The sequence below is a fragment of the Lygodium microphyllum genome, chromosome 15, assembly GCF_053477565.2.
Source record: "Lygodium microphyllum isolate KBCC chromosome 15, Lygodium_microphyllum_v1.1.10, whole genome shotgun sequence".
Taxonomy (NCBI): Eukaryota; Viridiplantae; Streptophyta; class Polypodiopsida; order Schizaeales; family Lygodiaceae; genus Lygodium; species Lygodium microphyllum.
In genome coordinates this window covers 16728641-16746683 of record NC_141149.1, presented here as the reverse complement: position 1 = coordinate 16746683, position 18043 = coordinate 16728641, and the positions used below count along the sequence as shown (strand labels likewise).

Below are 18043 nucleotides of genomic sequence, written 5' to 3'. Positions count from 1 at the left end.
ACTTTTGAAAACACAAACGGGAATAGGATTGAAAACGAGAAACTTGTTTTCTGTTGGAAAATGGTTTCAGGCTCAAAACTCCTGGTGAAGAGCTCCCGTGTCTTCCGAACACCATTGAGAAAGCGTTCTCTATGATTTCTTGAGGGCTGGAGAAGTTATGATATGGGGATGGTGAAGTGTTATGATGGAGGCATGCATCACACGCGTGCAAACTTTCTCTATGATTTCTTGAGGGCTGGAGAACTTACGATATGGGGATGGTGAAGCGGTATGATGGAGGCATGCATCACGCGTGTGAATAGGGGCCTAGGACGCGCTATATGTGGACAGTGGACTATTTCATTTTTTGTTTTCAAGGGACTATTTCGTTTGACCTTAGCCGACTATTATAAAGGCATGCATAACAATAATAATAATAATGATAATAGTTTGCCTAAATCGTGAAAAACTCAGTAAATATGACGTCTTCCTCTTCCGTGTGTCGTACCCCCGTCCTTCCCTCGTTTCTTTATCCTTCTCTTTGTTCTCTCTTGCGAGAGCTCTCTCCGGGTTTTTGACCCTTGCAGGTGTCTTTTTACCCGCATGTAGTCCTACGATAAAGAACCCTGGCAGTGGACCGTACCCGCAAGGCCTCCATAGCTCCTCAGGGCATGCTCATTGATGGATTTTTATGCAACCTCGCACCAGCTTCCTCCGTCCTCTCCGAGCTCAAGCGCCCTCCCTCCCGCTGGACAGAATGATCGCGGCCAGCCTTCGCAGCCGCACGGAGAAACCGGACTCGAAGGTATTTGCCCTTGACGATCGTTGTAAAGCTTTGCGTTTTCATGCATGAATGTGATGCTTCAAGCAATGCATTAGCTGCATTGTTTCGTATCCTCCGTAGATGCGTGGGTGAAACTGGACTTGCAGGTCCCCCTTCCTGTGATCATTGTTGAGTTTTGTTTGGTTTTCTATGCACGGCAGTCTTGCATAAAAATGCATCAGCTGTATTGTTCAGTGTCCTTCTTGCATACATCAGACAGACTTGAATTTGTAATCATCCAACAATTTTTCTAAGTTGAAGACTCGGCATGCAGGAAGCCTGCTCCGGATGAGGATTCAGAGTTCTCAGAAGCATGCTGTGGCAATAGGACCTTACCCTGTGCGACCAGGTCAGCCAGATTGTGCTTATTACTTGCGAAATGGCACTTGTGGCTTAGGTGCAAACTGCCACTTCAACCATCCTCCTCCTAAGCCGGTAAGGAGCTAGTTAACTGCAAGATGTACTCCTGCAGGCAAATGCTGGAACACAAAGTGGTTATAAAGGCTGTTTTGAATGTATCGAACAGGAAATGCTGGCATCTGCCCGTCAAAAAGAACCAGGAAGGCAAAAGGAGGATCTTCCTGAGAGGCCTGGTCAGTCTGAATGCCCGGTATGTCATACTTGATGTTACTGATCATGAAAGTAGCTGTCTTTTAATTAGGATTGCATTGCTGTACTACTCTGTCTTCCTACAGCATTTTTCATTGGATTCAAATACCTCATTCAAAAGAGTGAGTTAGCTACTTCACCTGCCAGTTGAGCCAACCAGCTGGGTATGTTTTTACTATAAAGAATCTGTTTCCACAAGCGATCAGATGTTCAAGAGGCTTATGGATTCTCTTCTGCATCTGTTTGATTTTCAGTCCCAATGTTACTCTTTAAGATGTTTCAGTCCACTTTCACAAATAGCTGTGTGTGACTTCTTGTTACAATCATCATCTTGCATGCCTGGCCAGCCAGTTTCAGAATAGCATGTAAGCATATACACCTGGTGAGAAGTTGCTCCCAGATGCAAACTGATGTAAGGAAAGTGTGCAGCAGTGGAAGCAAAGAGACACTGCTGTAATAGATTGCATGAACACAAAGATTAGAGAAGAACACTGCAAGCACACAAGAACTCAAAGAGAATATGATCAGGAAATGGAATCCATATACCAAGGCACGAGATCAGTACAAAGGCTCGGGCACCGAGTTAGAGTAGTATGCACCAGTTTCCCTCTCTCTGCCTGGAAGTTATCATGCCGAAGGATTAGTATTTGAGTCAGCAAGTGACAGTGGGAGAGGGGCAGCCTATAAATAGGCAATAAAGTGATGCTAGAAAATACCATTTGGCCAGCCATCAGAGCACCCAAAAATATGGGTCAGCCAGCCACAAAAATACCTGGCGTAAACCACTGAAATGCACATAAGTGTCCAAACTCACACATCCATGAGATGTACTCTACTAACACCTATCTCAAATCATGCTTGGTCACTATAATAAAATATGGGTTGATAATGCCTCATCATAGTAGATACAACAATGATGATTAGATAGGTCCATGGATACCCAAGCAATGGATGATCAAGCCACCACCAAGGTGACAGAAGTGGAGCAGCAATGGAAGCGTAAACAGATGTTGTAATAAATTGCTGAAACACAAGACAAATGAGAAAGGGAAAGAAAGAACACAATACAGATGAGAACTTAGATGTATGCTCGGGAAATGGAATCCATATATCAGACACGAGACTGTTGCATATAACAGTGAGTCATTGGCTGTGTGGTCATTGGTACCGGCTCCTCTCTCCATGGGACCTCTAGGCGGTGAACTAAATTGACTGAGGAGGAGAAGCCCAAAATATATATAGGCATGAATAAAGCCATAAAATATGTCAGGTCGGCCAGCATTTAATGCTGGCCGATTGACAGCAATAAATGCCCCAAAGCATAAAATGCTACACAATAAAAATGCCCAAAATATCTACCTAATGTGCTCAACCATAAAACATGCTTAGACTCACACATGAGCTGACATATTTGCTAACACCCTCTCTCAGATCATGGGTGATTTGATACAATACAATGATATAATGATAAATGACTCATTATAGTCCATACAACATAGAACCACCAAATAGAACCATGGATACCTAGGCAATGGGTGATCAAGCCACCACCAAGGTGCCTCAGAGAGAACTTGATGTCGATGTTGATCGTATCAACTCTTAAAAATAGAGAAGATCATAGCAACTCTCAATGTCTGTCAACAATGTCTCTAATGTAGCATACGTGACCATCCTGCCACCAATGCCGCAATGCATAAATGACTAGGGATCCCCCATCTTTGGCTAGACCGCCAAAGTGTCCCCTCATGTGAGCTCCAGACGAAAGCCACCGCTTTGTCTCAAGTAACTAGCCCATCATGAACCTGGATGTTAATCCTAGCTCCAGCATTTGAATATGCCAAACGTTGGTTGATGCGTCAGGGACGTCCCTCTTTGGATCTTGTGCATCTGTATAGAAATATAGATGAGGTACGGCTGTCCCATCTCACCACCCTCTCACACTCCCTCTTTGGCACTGGAGAGTTGTGAGGGATAACCTCATCACCACCACTAGAAAGCAGATGAGGAAGGGGCCACCAAGCTCTTTCCACAATCCAAAGAAGAGGAGCCCTTGTGCGCCTTGGACTTCACCTTGGCCGGAGGATGTGAGTCGGAATTTGAGGTAAATGATGACCCATTGGAGGAGTCCGCATCCTGCTTTGTCTTCTGCTCGGTTTTTTTCTTAGAAGCCGCTAACTCTTTGTAGTCCTTCCACAAATGGCCCTTCTTGCCACATTGGTAACATTGGGCCTTCAACTTTTTCGTCTTCGAATCCCTTTCTGAAGCTGCAAGAGCCTCACTTGAACCTCCATAATGTGACGGAAGCCATTCCTGTAGTTGCAAAGTCGCCTCATGCTCAAGCAGCATCAAGGACATATGAAGAAAATTGATAGGAGTCGTAGATGTCTGCGCTCGTAAAGCATTCGCCACTCCATCAAACTCCGGAGGAAGCTTGTGGAGTACCATACTAACAAGATGTGCCTCTGATAGGGCAGATTGCATAGTTCAAAGTTGGTCCTGGATATGGGTAACTTGAAGTAGGAATGATTGGATCGTATCTTTGGTTTCAAACTTCAGTTTTGCTGGAGTTGGCCATAGAGAGTAATGGCCCTCGTGGTGAAAGGAGCCTCGTACATCAATTGCAACTTCGACCATACGTCTGAAGCTATCTTGCAAGAGGTGACCGCCGGTAGTACTTCTTTGGAAATACACCGAAGTAAGGCCAAGTAAGCACGGGCATCATCTGAATCCCATGTAAGCACTACTTCCTTATGGTTGTCTTCATCAAAATCAGGTGGAACAGGAGAAGGCCATTGAGGATGTGCAATAGCTCTGCCAACCACGTACATAACCGCTTTTGGATAAACCGGGCCTTCATCACCGCACTCCAAGTGTAATAATTAGGTCCATGGAGCTTGTCATTAGTGGATGTGCACGGAGGAGCCATCTTTAGAGGATTTAGAAGAGGAGTAGAGAAAAGAAGGTATTTGGAGAGGGAACATAGCCAAAACATGAGCATAGATTGCAAAAAACAAGAGTTCACATATAGTATAACCCAAAATCTGACCAAAAGAAGACAAAAGTGTCAGAAGTGGAGCAGCGGTGGAAGCATAAACATGTGCTGAAATAAACTGCTGAAACACAAGACAAAAAGAGAAAAGAAAAGAACACGATACAGATGAGAACTCAGATGTATGCACGGAAAATGGAATCCATATATCTGAACACGAGACAGTCGCATACAACAGTGAGTCACTGGCTGCGTGGGCACTGGCACTGGCTCCTCTCTCCACAGAGTCTGCAGATGGTGAAAATGAAGTGACTGACTGAGGAGGAGCCACGGAGTATAAATAGGCTGAAAAAGTGGGGAGCAATAATGCTGGTCGGACAGCATTAAAGCTGGCCGACTAGTACATAAAAATGCCCCACTGGCATAAAATGCCACACTAGAAAAATACCTAATAAAAATGCCCAGCCCAGATCAAGCTCAGACTCACACATGAGCTGACAAATACTCTGCTAACACCCTCTCTCAGATCATGAGTGATCTGATACAATACAATAGTACAATGAAAAGGGATCAGAAACTATACAACATAGAACCACCAAGTAGAACCATGGATACCCAAGCAGTGGGTGATCAAGCCACCACCAAGGTGCCTCGGAGAGAACCTGATGTCGATGTCGATCGTACCAAACACCTGAAAATAGAGAAGATCATAGCATGTCTCTGTGTCCATCACCAATGTCTCGCAGTAGCATACAAGACCAGCCTGTCAAAAATGCCTCTGAACATAGGTGACCATGGAGTCCCTGCCTTTGGCCAGACCGCCAAAGTGTCCCCTCATATGAGCTCCAGACGAAAGCCTCCCGCTCTCTGTCAGATAACCAGCTCAGCATGAACCTGGATGTCAATCCCAGCTCCAGGATTTGATTCCGCCAGACTGAAGTCGATGCGTCAGGGACGTCCCTCTCTGGAACCTGTGCACCTGTATAAAAGTATAGATGAGGCGTGGCTGCCCCATCTGAACACCCGCTCACACTCCCTCTCTGGCACAAGAGAGTCGTGAGGGATGACCTCATCACCACCACTAGAAAGCAGCCGAGGAAGGGGCCACCAAGCCCTTCCCGCGATCCGAAGAAGAGGATCCCTTCCGCACCTTGGACTTCACCTTGGTCGGAGGATCAGAGTCGGAGTCTGATGAAGGAGAGGACTCATCGGTAGAGTCAACATCCCGCTTCGTCTTCTGCTCCTTCTTCCTGGAAGCCGCTAACTTCTTGCAGTCCTTCCGCAAATGTCCCTTCTTGCCACAGTGGTAACACTGGGCCTTCGACTTCTTCTTCCCAAAACCCCTCTCTGAAGCTATATAAGCCTCGCCTCCATAATGTGCCGGAAGCCGCCCCTGTAATCTCAAGGATGTCTCATGCTCAAGAAGCATCAAGGTCATATGTAACGTAGCATCAGTGGAAGTGCACGGAGGAGCCATATGGAGAGGATAAGAAGAGAAGTAGAGAAGAGATGGAATTTAGAGAGGAAACACAGCCAAAACACAAGCACAGACTACAGAAAATGAGAGTTCACATGCAATAGAACCCAAAATCTGATCAATAGAAGACAAAATCTGCTGCAGAAAGTCAAAAAATCAGTTAAAAACTGCCAAAAACAGAGAAAATGGCCTGAAGTAATAGTCACCCAGCCACGAGAGATGCTGAATCAGCAAAACGCAGACTGTAAACTGGAGAAAAACAGGTAGAAAACTGTCGCCAGCAGCTGTAGATGAAAAACGCAGGCAGCAGAGGGTGCGTAGGCAGCAGAGGGTGCGGAGGCAGCAGGCGATGGCAAAACTGCAAAAAACGCAGGCTGAAAACAGCCCCAAAACAGGTCGCCTGGCTGCGACAGCAGTCGTCTGATCAGCAGGGGTATAAAACAGTCCTGAAATCAGCAAGAAAACACAGCAGAAACACAAATCCTGAAAACTGATACCATGTCAGAAGTGGAGCAGCGGTGGAAGCATAAACATGTGCTGAAATAAACTGCTGAAACACAAGACAAAAAGAGAAAAGAAAAGAACACGATACAGATGAGAACTCAGATGTATGCACGGGAAATGGAATCCATATATCTGAACACGAGACAGTCGCATACAACAGTGAGTCACTGGCTGCGTGGGCATTGGCACTGGCTCCTCTCTCCACAGAGTCTGTAGATGGTGAAAATGAAGTGACTGACTGAGGAGGAGCCACTGAGTATAAATAGGCTGAAAAAGTGGGGAGCAATAATGCTGGTCGGACAGCATTAAAGCTGGCCGACTAGTGCATAAAAATGCCCCACTGGCATAAAATGCCACACTAGAAAAATACCTAAAATACCTAATAAAAATGCCCAGCCCAGATCAAGCTCAGACTCACACATGAGCTGACAAATACTCTGCTAACAAAAAGCTACTACAAAAAAGCAACAAATCAGTAAAAAACTGCCAAAAACAGCAAAAACGGACTGAAGGTATAGTCGCCCTCCTAGGAAGGAGTTAGGAACACCTAAATGCAGATTGAGTACTGCCATGCCACAAATAGGCTAAAAAATTGTCGCAGCAGCCTGAAAACTGAAAATGTAGGCAGTCGAGGGGCTGTAGACAGTAGGTGATGGCAAATTTGCAGAAAACGCAGGCAAAACAGGTCGCTAGTATGGAGCAGTAGTCACTCGATCAGCAAGGGTGAAAACAGTCCTGAAAGCAGCAAGAAAATACAACAGGAGTAATATCCTGAAATCTGATACCTTGATAGAAGTGGAGCAACATTGGAAGCGTAAATATATGCTGTAATAAAGTGCTGAAACACAAGACAAAAGAGAAAGGGAAAGAAAGAACACAATACAGATGAGAACTCAAATGTATGCTCGGGAAATGGAATCCATGTATCAGACATGAGACTGTTGCATACAATAGTGAGTCGCTAGCTGCGTGGGCACTAGCACCCGCTCCTCTCTCCACGGGACCTCTAGGTGGTGAACTAAACTGATTGAGGAGGAGGAGCCTTGAATAATGCCATAAAATATGTCAGGTCGGCCAGCATTTAATGCTGGCCGATTGGCAGCAATAAATGCCCCAAAGCATAAAATGCTACACAATAAAAATGCCCAAAATATCTACCTAATGTGCCCAACCATAAAACATACTCAGACTCACACATGAGCTGATATATCTGCTAACACAAGGTGCCTCAAAAAGACTGATATTGACATTGATCGCACAAATCCTTGATTGCAGAAAGTAACAATAATTGGAGCTCAATGCTCGTTACTAATGCTCTATAGTAGCATTCATGACCATGGATTCTTGGATTCTTGGATTCCCATCCTTCGGCCACATTGCCAAAGTATCCCCTCATATGATCTTATTACTTAGACTAGGAGCAAAAACATTCTATGTCGTGCAAAATAGCCAATCACGAACTTGGATGTTGATCCTAGCTCTAGGATTTCAAAACTTGCTAGACTTGAAAAATGTGCGTATGAAGCCACTCTTTGGGTCCATTGCACATGCATGTTGATGAAGCTAGGATGCCCTATCATTACCATTGCCACCCTCTCACACTCCCTCTTTAGCATTGGAGAGTCGTGAGGGATGCTAGCATGCAAGGGCTAGAAGGTAGAAGAGGCGGCCTTTATAGACTTTGTCTTCATGGTAGAAGAGGATCCCTTTGTAGTTATGGCCTTTGCCTTGGTTGGAGGGTGTGAGTTGGAGTTGGAAGACAATGAGGATGATGACTCATGGGAGGAGTTTTTACCCTTCTTCTTTTCCGTCTCCTTTCGTAATGACATTAGTTCTACATGAATGATCGTAATCGAATCATGACGTCTCAGACACCTTCTTTTCCGGAACCCATGATGTCTTATCGGACTTTTCCATCATTGGAGGCCCTAAGGAGGCATCATGGACTTGGCAAGGAAGACGACACTCCACCTTCACCTTCACGTTCACCTTCTTTGTTTTCTTCCATTCTAGATTTCAGTCTCATGACAGAGGAGGAGTTTGAAGAGTGCTTGCACATCATGTGTAGTCAAGCTTACACCCCTCCTACCAGCTTTGCTACACCATCTAGACCGATTGATGAGGTTGGCTACCTCTTCGAACTTGGAGGATATATGACATTTGGGACGATTGGTGACCCATCTTTTTTATCTTAGCTAGGCCCAGTGTTAGGTTTGTACAAACCCTTTGAGTAGAATCCAAACCTTCTCTTGTTTCTCCTTTTGGTGTGCAAGATCTAGATGATTGTTAGTATGTAAATTTTAATAGAGGGGGCTCTCGAAGAAGACATTCTTTATTAGGTATATCTACATCTTCTGTTTCATTTGAACATGTAAACCACTCTTTTCAAATCCCTCTTATCCCGCCCACTTATTATCCACACCTTGGTCTCCTCTCCTCTTCATTCCTTTCATTCCAAAACCTTGAATTGCACTCCACTTCGGCATCCAACACATTGGGAGTTGGATCCTCCATCTCTGCTCAAAGCACTTTCTCTTTCTCCACACCATCTTCTACCCTCACTCACTTCACTACCCTTTTGCACCATGGTATATCGTTAGGGGGAATGCCACCTCATACCCACAAGTGAGCACTTCGTTTCACCTTGGGATGACTGTGATGGGCATCCCCCACATTACTTGGACACTCACATCCCCATTCATTTGTTAGAAGTGAATGCAACAATGGAACCATAAACAAATATTTTTGAAGTGTTGAACACAAGGACAAAAGAGAAAAACACAAAAGAACATTGCAAAGAAGAGAACTCAAAAGGATGCTTGGGAAATGGAATCCATATACCAAACATGAGAACAATGCATATGAGAATGAGTCACTAACTTGTAGGCACTAGCACTAGCTCCCTCTCTCCACAAAACTTGTAGGTGATGATGTGTTTGAATAAGGGAGCCCGGTATAAATAGGAGAAAACAACGCCAAAATAGGAGGAGGTCGCCTATCATAAAATGCCCTAGATAAGCATCATAAATGCCCCCAAAATGCCTAGCCATGCTTAGCATACCTTAGACCCAAGCATGAGTTGTCTAGACTGTTGATATCCTCTCTCAGACCATGGGTGATTTGATACAAAATTCTAATCATAGTTCACACAAGAAAGAATCACCGGGCTAAAACCATGGATACCCAAGTAGTGGATGATCAAGCGACCACCAACATGCCTTGAAAAGAATTTGATGTTGATGTTGATTGTACTAGCTCTTGAAAACTAGAGAAGAGTCATAACAGAGTTCTATGTTTGTCAACAATGGCTCGCAGTAGTATACAAGACCATCTTGTTAAGAATTTTGTTGAACATGGATATCCATGGATTTCCTCACCTTTGGCCGAACCGCCAAAGTGTCCCCCTCACGTGAGCTCGGACTAGGAGCCTATCCTGCTTTCTATCACGTAACAATCCATTATCAATGTGGATGACAATCCCAGCTCTAGGATTTGAACTTGTCAAATTTTGGTCAATGCGTTAGGGAAGTTCCTCTTTGGAACTTGTGCACCTATATACCTATATAGATGAGGCTCAGTTGCCTCATCTCACTACCCTCTCACACTCTCTCTGGTACTAAAAGAGTCGCGAGGGATGATTGCATGTATTAGAGAGTCGTGAGGGATGACTGCATTATGTGGAAGCTCAAATCCTTCCCACGCAGTAAAGCATTAGCTGTAGCAGCAGTCTCTATGAGTTGAGACATGCTTGAGCATTCAAAAATTGGATAAATTGAGGATCCTTTGCCAATTCAGCAAAGAGATCTGTTGCTGTTCTCATTCGATTCTTGAACTGGTCAAAGGTTCACTTAGGACCTTTAAGGGGGAGGTTGTTGGGTATAAAGGCCCTTTACACTCTCCCGTGTATATATTACTTCACACACCTGAACTCACCCTAGTAAGTGTAGTGTACCGTACCCTAAGTATAAATAAATTCTTTTATTCTTTGTATACCACACTGGTACACACCTATTGGTCGACTCACTCTCACTCTCTCTCGCTGTTCACCACCTCGATTGATGTGCGTGCTCTCTCTGCTTCCGTTCGTCCTCATCATGCACTCACTCTCTCTCAATGTGCGAATCACAACATCGAGTGTCTCGATCCTCACGCACTCCACTGACAGCTATTGCGACTAAGTTGTTATCAAGGAATTACCACCCGTCCACAGCACGAAGGCTAGTTTCATGATTCCATTGCCAGGATACCACTCAATCCCTTGATTTGGTGGACTTGAGGCACTTGATTGCAAGCCAAAGCTTTGTGCTGGTGCTAATTTTCACTCTCAACTGAGAAATTACAACAATATGTCTTCATACAGTGAGATGGACTCAAGCAGTGATGATATCTCTCAGTATGAACATTCACATAAGAATGAAGGAAATGCAATGCGTGACCTTGGACAAGGCTCAAACCATGGACAGCAAGCTGAAAATGTTGCCATTGGGCAAGATGCACAGCCTTCAAGACATAAGGAGACTGATGACCAGCAAAGTGAAGAGGAATTTAATCCCACAAGTCTAATGCAATGCTCATGTTGAGCCTTTGCAAGACTTTTAGTGAGAATGTCTGCAGGGTTATCCTGTGATTTGATCTTAGTCAGGGTGACTAGACCATCATCCAAAACTTGTTTGATAAAATGATACTGACCATCAATATGTTTGGTACGTGCATGAAACATGGCATTCCTAGCTAGGCATACAACGCTCTAGCTATCACATCCAAGTAATAGGTGTTTTGGTGGGCAGCCCAAAATCCTTGACCAAACGACCAAGCCAAACTGCTTCTTTTGAAGCTTCAGTGGCTGAAATATATTCAGCCTTAGTGGTAGAGAGTGCTACTATCTTTTGCAATCTAGATCACCAAGAAACCACCCCACTAGTCAAGGTAAAGATGTACTTGCTAGTAGACTTACGAGTATCCAAGTCACTTGCCATATTTGCATCACAATACCCTTGCAGATCTAATGTACCCTTGCCATAGCAAATACATTTTCTTTGTGTGCCCTTAAGGTACCGTAAGATACATTTCACTGCTTCCCAATGTGCTTTGCCAAGATTTGACATAAACCTACTTACAACTCCCACTACATAAGCAATGTCAGGTCTAGTGGCAACCATAGCATACATGAGTGAGCCACAAGTTGAAGTATAAGGAACACCCTTCATAGAGCTAGCTGCCTTATCATCTTTTGGGCAATCTACCTTGCTAAGCTTAAGACAAGGTGGAAAAGGTACACCAAGAGGCTTAGCATCAGCCATAGAAAAATGATCAAGTACTTTGCTGATGTACTTTTCTTGTGAGAGAAATAAGAGTTGTTGTTCTCTTATCTTGTGTTACATGCATTCCCAAAATATGTTCAGCTGCACCCAAATTCTTCATGGAAAAGGCTGAATTCAGCTGTCTTTTCAATGCATTGATATGGCTTTTATGCTTACCAGTAACAAGCATATCATCCACATAAAGCACAAGTATAATAAGTCTTCCATCATCAGTCTTCTTAATATATAAGCAGTGATTTGCACTACTTCTTTTAAATCCACGTGAGAGCATGAAGGCATTAAACTTTTTATATGAGTGTCTAGGAGCCTATTTCAAACCATACAAGCTTCTCTTAAGCTTGCTCCTTTTCTTATATAACAAAACCTTCAGGTTGTTTCATGTATAGCTCTTCTTCCAGATCACCATGCAGTAATGCAAGTCTAACATCCATATGATCAAGTTCAAGATCCATAGATGCTACAATGGCAAATAACACTTGAAGAGTGGTCATTTTGGCAACAGGAAAAAACACTTCCTGAAAATCAATGCCCTCCTTTTGTGTATAGCCCTTAGCCACAAGTCTAGCTTTGTATTTGGGTTTGCCGTCCATGCATTTGATTTTGTAGACCCATTTGTTAGGAATGTCTTTCCTATCCTTGGGCAATGTAACCAAATCCCAAGTATCATTCTGATACAATGACTTCATTTCTTCCTGCATAGCTAGCTCCCACTTTTCCTTCAATTCACATGATAAAGCCTCTTTATATGTAAGAGGCTCAACTTTATCTATGAGCAAAATGCAGTCCAAAGAAGGATCAAATCTTTGTATAGGTCTTTTGACACGTGTAGACCTTCTTACCCAATGATTTGTGTTATCAGCTAATGGATCCACATCCAAGGGAATGTCAATGACCTCATTGTTTGGCTGCTGAACTGCATGTTCAAGTTGCTGTAATACAATTTCAGGCTGCTGTAATTCATTCTCAGCATGCTGATTTTGGTGCTCAAGCTGATGTTTAGCATCCCCTTTCTGCCCATTTTCATCAGGCTCAATAATAATAGGCTGATTGTCATAATCGGCATCGAAAGGAACTGAATTTTCAGTGGGTGATGGCTGCTTAAGTGATTGATCATACTGAAATTTAACTTTCTTTTTGTTTGAGTTATTAGATGTGACATTTTTCAACAGCTTTGACTCATTAAATACCACATTCCAGTTGCGTAGCACCTTTTTCATGCTTGGAACCCAAACTCTATAGCCCATTTCACCTTCATCTCCATAACCTATGAAGATGTCTGTATGAGATTTCATGTCAAGTTTGGTTTTGCTATATCAACAGGTACATGTACATAGCATTCGCAACCAAAGACCCTTAAGTGGTCATATGAAGCAGGTTTGCTAGACCAAACCTCTTCAGGGATGCCACTTTCAAGTGTATGGTGTGGAGATTGGTTGCAAATATGCACCGCGGTTTTAAGTGCCTTCTCCCAAAATGATTGCGAGAGATTAACTGTGGACAGCATGCACCAAAGCTTCTCATATAACATGCAATTCATTCGCTCAGCCACACCATTGGATGACAGATTATAAGGAGCTGTAAGCTCCCGTTTAATCCCATTGACATCACAAAACTTATTGAATTCTTTAGATACATACTCTCCCTCGTTATCTGTTCTTATACATTTTAATTTTAAACCCTTTTGAGTACTAACCAATGTATACAACTTTTTAAAGGCATCCAATGCCTTACTTTTATGCTTAAGTAAGTAAACCCATAGCTTTCTAGAATGGTCATCAATAAGAGACACAAAATAACAAAAACCACTGAGTTTTTATTGGCATGGTGCATACATCAAAATGGACTAAATCCAAGATACATGTCTTCCTAGAGGCTCCATGAGAGTATGGACTCTTTACATGTTTACCAAGAACACAGTCATCACAAAAGTTAAGCTTTGAGTTTTTCATATCTACTCTTCTAAGTGAAGAAAGTGCGTACAAACCCTTTTGGCTCATATGTCCAAGACGCTTGTGCCATAACTCCATGTGTGACTATACTTCAGCAATTGCAACAAACTTTTCAAGAAGTGCCTTGTAATAGAGATAATGTAGAGTCCCATTTTTGCCACCTCTAGTGACTAGCATAGACCCTTTTTGTATTTTCCATATTCCACCACCAAAAGTAGTGAAGTAACCTTTGCTGTCCAGTTGTCCAACAGAAAGCAAGCTCTTCTTGATGCCAAGTACATACCTAACATCATGGAGGATCAATTCCTAACCATTTTCAAGAGCCAGATGTATGGTGCCCATTCCTTCAATATCACATGCATGATTGTTACCAAGGTAGAATTTTCCAAGTTTACCTTGTGTATAAGAAGAAAAACACTCCAAAGATGGAGTTACATCAAATGCAGCACTGTTGTCAACAATCCACGATTGTGACAAACCATCATGAGCCGACAACAAAGCATCTATCACATCTGTTTTGGTGATATACATGTCCTGCACTGTCATAGCATGTGGATCTGAAAATGCAACCAGCAAATCAGCTTCTTTATTCTCTTCTATTTTCTTAATAACAACACTAGATACCACATTTACTTTTTTTTGTCTCTTTAGAGGTAGAGCTGCTATCCTTGTCATTCTTTTTGCCTTTTGCATTAGCCTGCTTCTTGCGTTTTTATTCCTTTTTAAAGTACCTATAATCAGGCTTTTTATGCCCTTTGCGACCACATTGATAACAAGTTACATCTTGCTGTTTTTCCTTGTTTTTGCTGCGATTTTTGTTCTTATTTGCAACATTAGATCTTTTTTCACTTCTTTCTCTGACGTTGTAGGCTGATCCTCTATTTTCCCCACTTTCCCTGCATCTAATCTCTTCATTGAGAATAGAACCACACACACCATCAAATGTTAAGTTAGGGTTATTGCTCAATGACACAACCAATGCTTCCCATGAATCAAGCAAGGTCATGAGCAAGAAGATAGCCCTCAAATTAGGATCAAAAGCTAGCAAGCCTGCATCCTATTAACTGACTCAAAATACCAGTGAAAGCATTCAAATGCTCTGAGGCAGGTTTGGACTCATCAAGCTTCAAGTTGACCAACTTTCGCATGAGATTGTACCTGATTGACAGGAGTTGTATTCTCATAAGTAGTCTTGAGTTTCTCCCAAACTACGTAGGCAGTATCAAGCCCTTTTATATCAACCAAGTGATCATCTGTGACGGCCATTTTAATGTAAGTAATGGCCTTTTTATTCATTTTAGCCCAATCCTCATGTGACAAGGCAACATGCTTATGTTTTGTTAAAGCATCATCACAATCCTTTAGAAAGAGTATACCTTGCATATGATCTTTCCAAAGATCAAAACCATTGCCATCGAATTTACGAATCTCAAAGAGATTCTTTGTGTCAGATGTAGATGCACTGTCAGCCATCTTCAGCAATACACAATTGCAATAAAGAGCTGAATGCTTTCAGCCAATAGCAAGGTTGCTGAATGTAACAGCGAGTACACTGTCTTGTACTTCCACGCTGTCCAAGAAGCAGATATTTAGCTGCAATTTCAGTCTCAAGTACTGATTACAGCATATACATGAATTAAATCTGATACATTTGTCAAAAGATGACGTACCGGCGAGATAGTAGGGTTTGCGGGGAGGAACACGAAGTGAACTCGGCAAACATGGAGAAGAGAAGAAAAGAGAGAAGAAACTCTAATGAATGGAATGATGAAGTTTTGAATCATTGAGTGAATATGATACAAGGGACCAAGGGTGTAGTAGCATAAGGAAGATGATGAAGACAGCCATGAACCACGAGCCGCAATGTCCTCTTGAAGGGGTGGGAGGGTAGTGGAGAGACAGGAGAGAAGAGGTGATGGATGGAATGAATCAGCCGTGAGGAATGAATGAGAGAGTGGCCTATAAATAGGTACATTCAATCTAGGATGGCAACCCTTTTTGGGGCTGCAAACCCTAAACGCAAACCCTAAGCGCAAAACGCAGAAACGCAAACTGTAGGTGAAGGGTTTCTCAACACCCCCTCTCAGGCCCAAAAAGGGGAACGAGAAGAGTGAGGCGGAGATGCAATGCTACATGTGGAAGAATGCTCATGCAGCTGGTGCCACTTGAATAGTATCCCCTCGTGGGGAAATTATTCACTTGCTCAAGCGCCCTAGTACAAAGATGATGAAAACATGCAATGCGTAGGAGGAATGTAGGACTTCGTATGGTGTCGAGAACCATAAGGATATGCCCGTACTTGATCTTGAGAGGTGGCTCCATGCTGACCAAGTGACCAGATGTAGAGGATCCCTAAGATCCAAGATTTCCATCGGAAAGGGAACCTGCAGTAAAGACCAATAGAGAGAGTGAACTGGAGAACCCGAAACACAACCTCGGGAGAGAAGCCACTTGATCCGTGCATCCATGTTGGAAGGAATACGAAGGTCTCGTCACCAAGTCGCGGCTGAACCTTTGAGGTCTCGATCTAGGTGGTACCTGAAGATCTTGGGTATCAGTAGAATAGATGATTGATCGAAGCTAGCCACCCCAAGAAAGTAGAGGATGGGTGAAGAACTTCATGTGGAGTAGGTTCCCCCTCTGTGGTGGGAGGTGGAGGGGCCCCCGTTGAAGTCAAAAGTAGATGCCCCCTCTGAGGGCAAAGAAATAATACCCCCCTCTAAATCCCCCTTTGAAGTAGATAGGGAATCCAAAAACTCATGGATCATGGACTCTGAAATGTCTAATGACGAAGGAAGTGCCGCCGGTCGTGTTGAAGAAGGTATCTGGGGTGCTGAAGAGCTCCGAGAGGTAGCCTCTTGAACTTGAGTAGTCGAGGGTGGGAAAGAGTAGGGCTCAAAATGAGCAAGAGGTGGGCAATAGTCGCTGTCTCTCAGTGGAGCGGACTTGGTAGCCGAAGAAGAGGAAGGAGTTGAGCAGCCTCTGTCTCTTGAAGGAGTAGACTGACGAGGAGACGGTATCAAACAATCACTCTCTCTCGATGGAGCGGAGTGCATATCCGTAGGTTGTGGTGTTAGCATTTGAGTCATCCCCATGACAGGTTGTGTTAGGGTTTCTGCATAGTTAGGGTTTGGTAGAACGGACAGATTACAAAGCCACGTCAGCAGATCAACAGATAGAGTACAGTGCCACATCAGCAGACTGCGCAGGTGCCACGTGGCAGCCTGCAGTGCAATCGAACAATCTTTTTGGCATTATTTTATTGCAGTCGGCTGCATTTAATGCAGCCGACTTGTTTATTTTGTGCCTTTTATTTCTGCTTTATATAGCAATCCTCCAGCACATTGTTGGCACATTATTCAGTGATTTCAAATTCTGATCTTGAGATCTTTTGGTTGAGACAAATTGTGCTCGGGCTGACGGAGATCGAGGTCATCAAGTCGGAGACATACGCATATATTTCCTCTGCCCTTGTGTATTTTTACACTCTTATACAGCATACTACACCGCAGATTTTTTGCATTTATACACTCTCCTTTTCTCTCTCTCTCTCTTCTCTCTGTGTTCACTCTCTCTCAGTCTTTGTTCCACGCTTCCGCATCGGTGCACTCTAACATGGTATCAAAGTAGTGAAGATGGACTGACTGAGGGCTGGACCTATCTGAAGAGGAGATTTCAGCGCGACACAAGGTTGCGTTTCCAGGATTCAAGGGCGAGCAGGAGGGTTGCGCATCGGATCAAGGCTGAAGCGAGCGTGGGCGTGCGAGAAAGAAGTCTAATCGGTGAATTTGCTGCAGGTTATTGCTGTTCTAAGGGGAGAAAGGCTGCGTTTAAGGCCTTCCATTGCAGATTTTACCTTTTCATCGCCTCAGGCGGGTGAAGAAGGTTTGGGCATTGGAGGAATCAGTCCTAGAAGGCTGCATTTTCATAGCCAGAGGGGGCTGCTTTTGCGTTTGTGCAGATATTGCAGGTTAACGTGTCTACAGAGACTGATTTGGAGTTCTAGGCGATCATGGACAGGAAGGTGCTTGTCGTACGGGTTCTTCCAACGGATTAAAAGCTTGATGGTGACGATTATTGCATCTGGCGAGTGATGATGTTGGCCATTTTAGAGTCTTATGATTTGGCAGAACTGGTGATGGAGGACATTAACAGGCCCTCGGTGAGGGATGAGTCCAAACTCTCTTCCAATGCTCGTGCAGAGTTGACCAAGGCTCAGTCTCATTGGGATAAATTGAATGTCAAGATTCGATCTTTTCTATTTCTGTCTTGCACCACAGCCGTGATAGCTCACATCGAGCACTTAACGGTGGCTCGTGAGATATGGCTGGAGCTCGACCAGATGTACAATCGGATGACCCTGATAAAGAGGGTTTCTTTGGAGGTGTAGAT

General features: G+C 43.6%; 1 protein-coding gene across 2 annotated transcripts in view; it reads left to right on the top strand.

The window, feature by feature from the left end:
• Positions 1–484: 484 nt before the first annotated feature.
• Positions 485–18043, top strand: part of LOC148024294 (zinc finger CCCH domain-containing protein 32-like) — a 59447-nt gene continuing 41888 nt past the window's right edge. Inside the window, exons 1-3 of one of the 2 annotated variants that reach the window (XM_087693918.1) lie at positions 485–784; positions 1077–1237; positions 1329–1412. In XM_087693918.1, the coding sequence (XP_087550044.1) occupies positions 661–784; positions 1077–1237; positions 1329–1412 (369 nt within the window). In that variant the 5' untranslated portion in view covers positions 485–660. The remainder of the gene's footprint in view (positions 785–1076; positions 1238–1328; positions 1413–18043) is intronic. The other variant, XM_087693917.1, reaches the window with a different exon arrangement.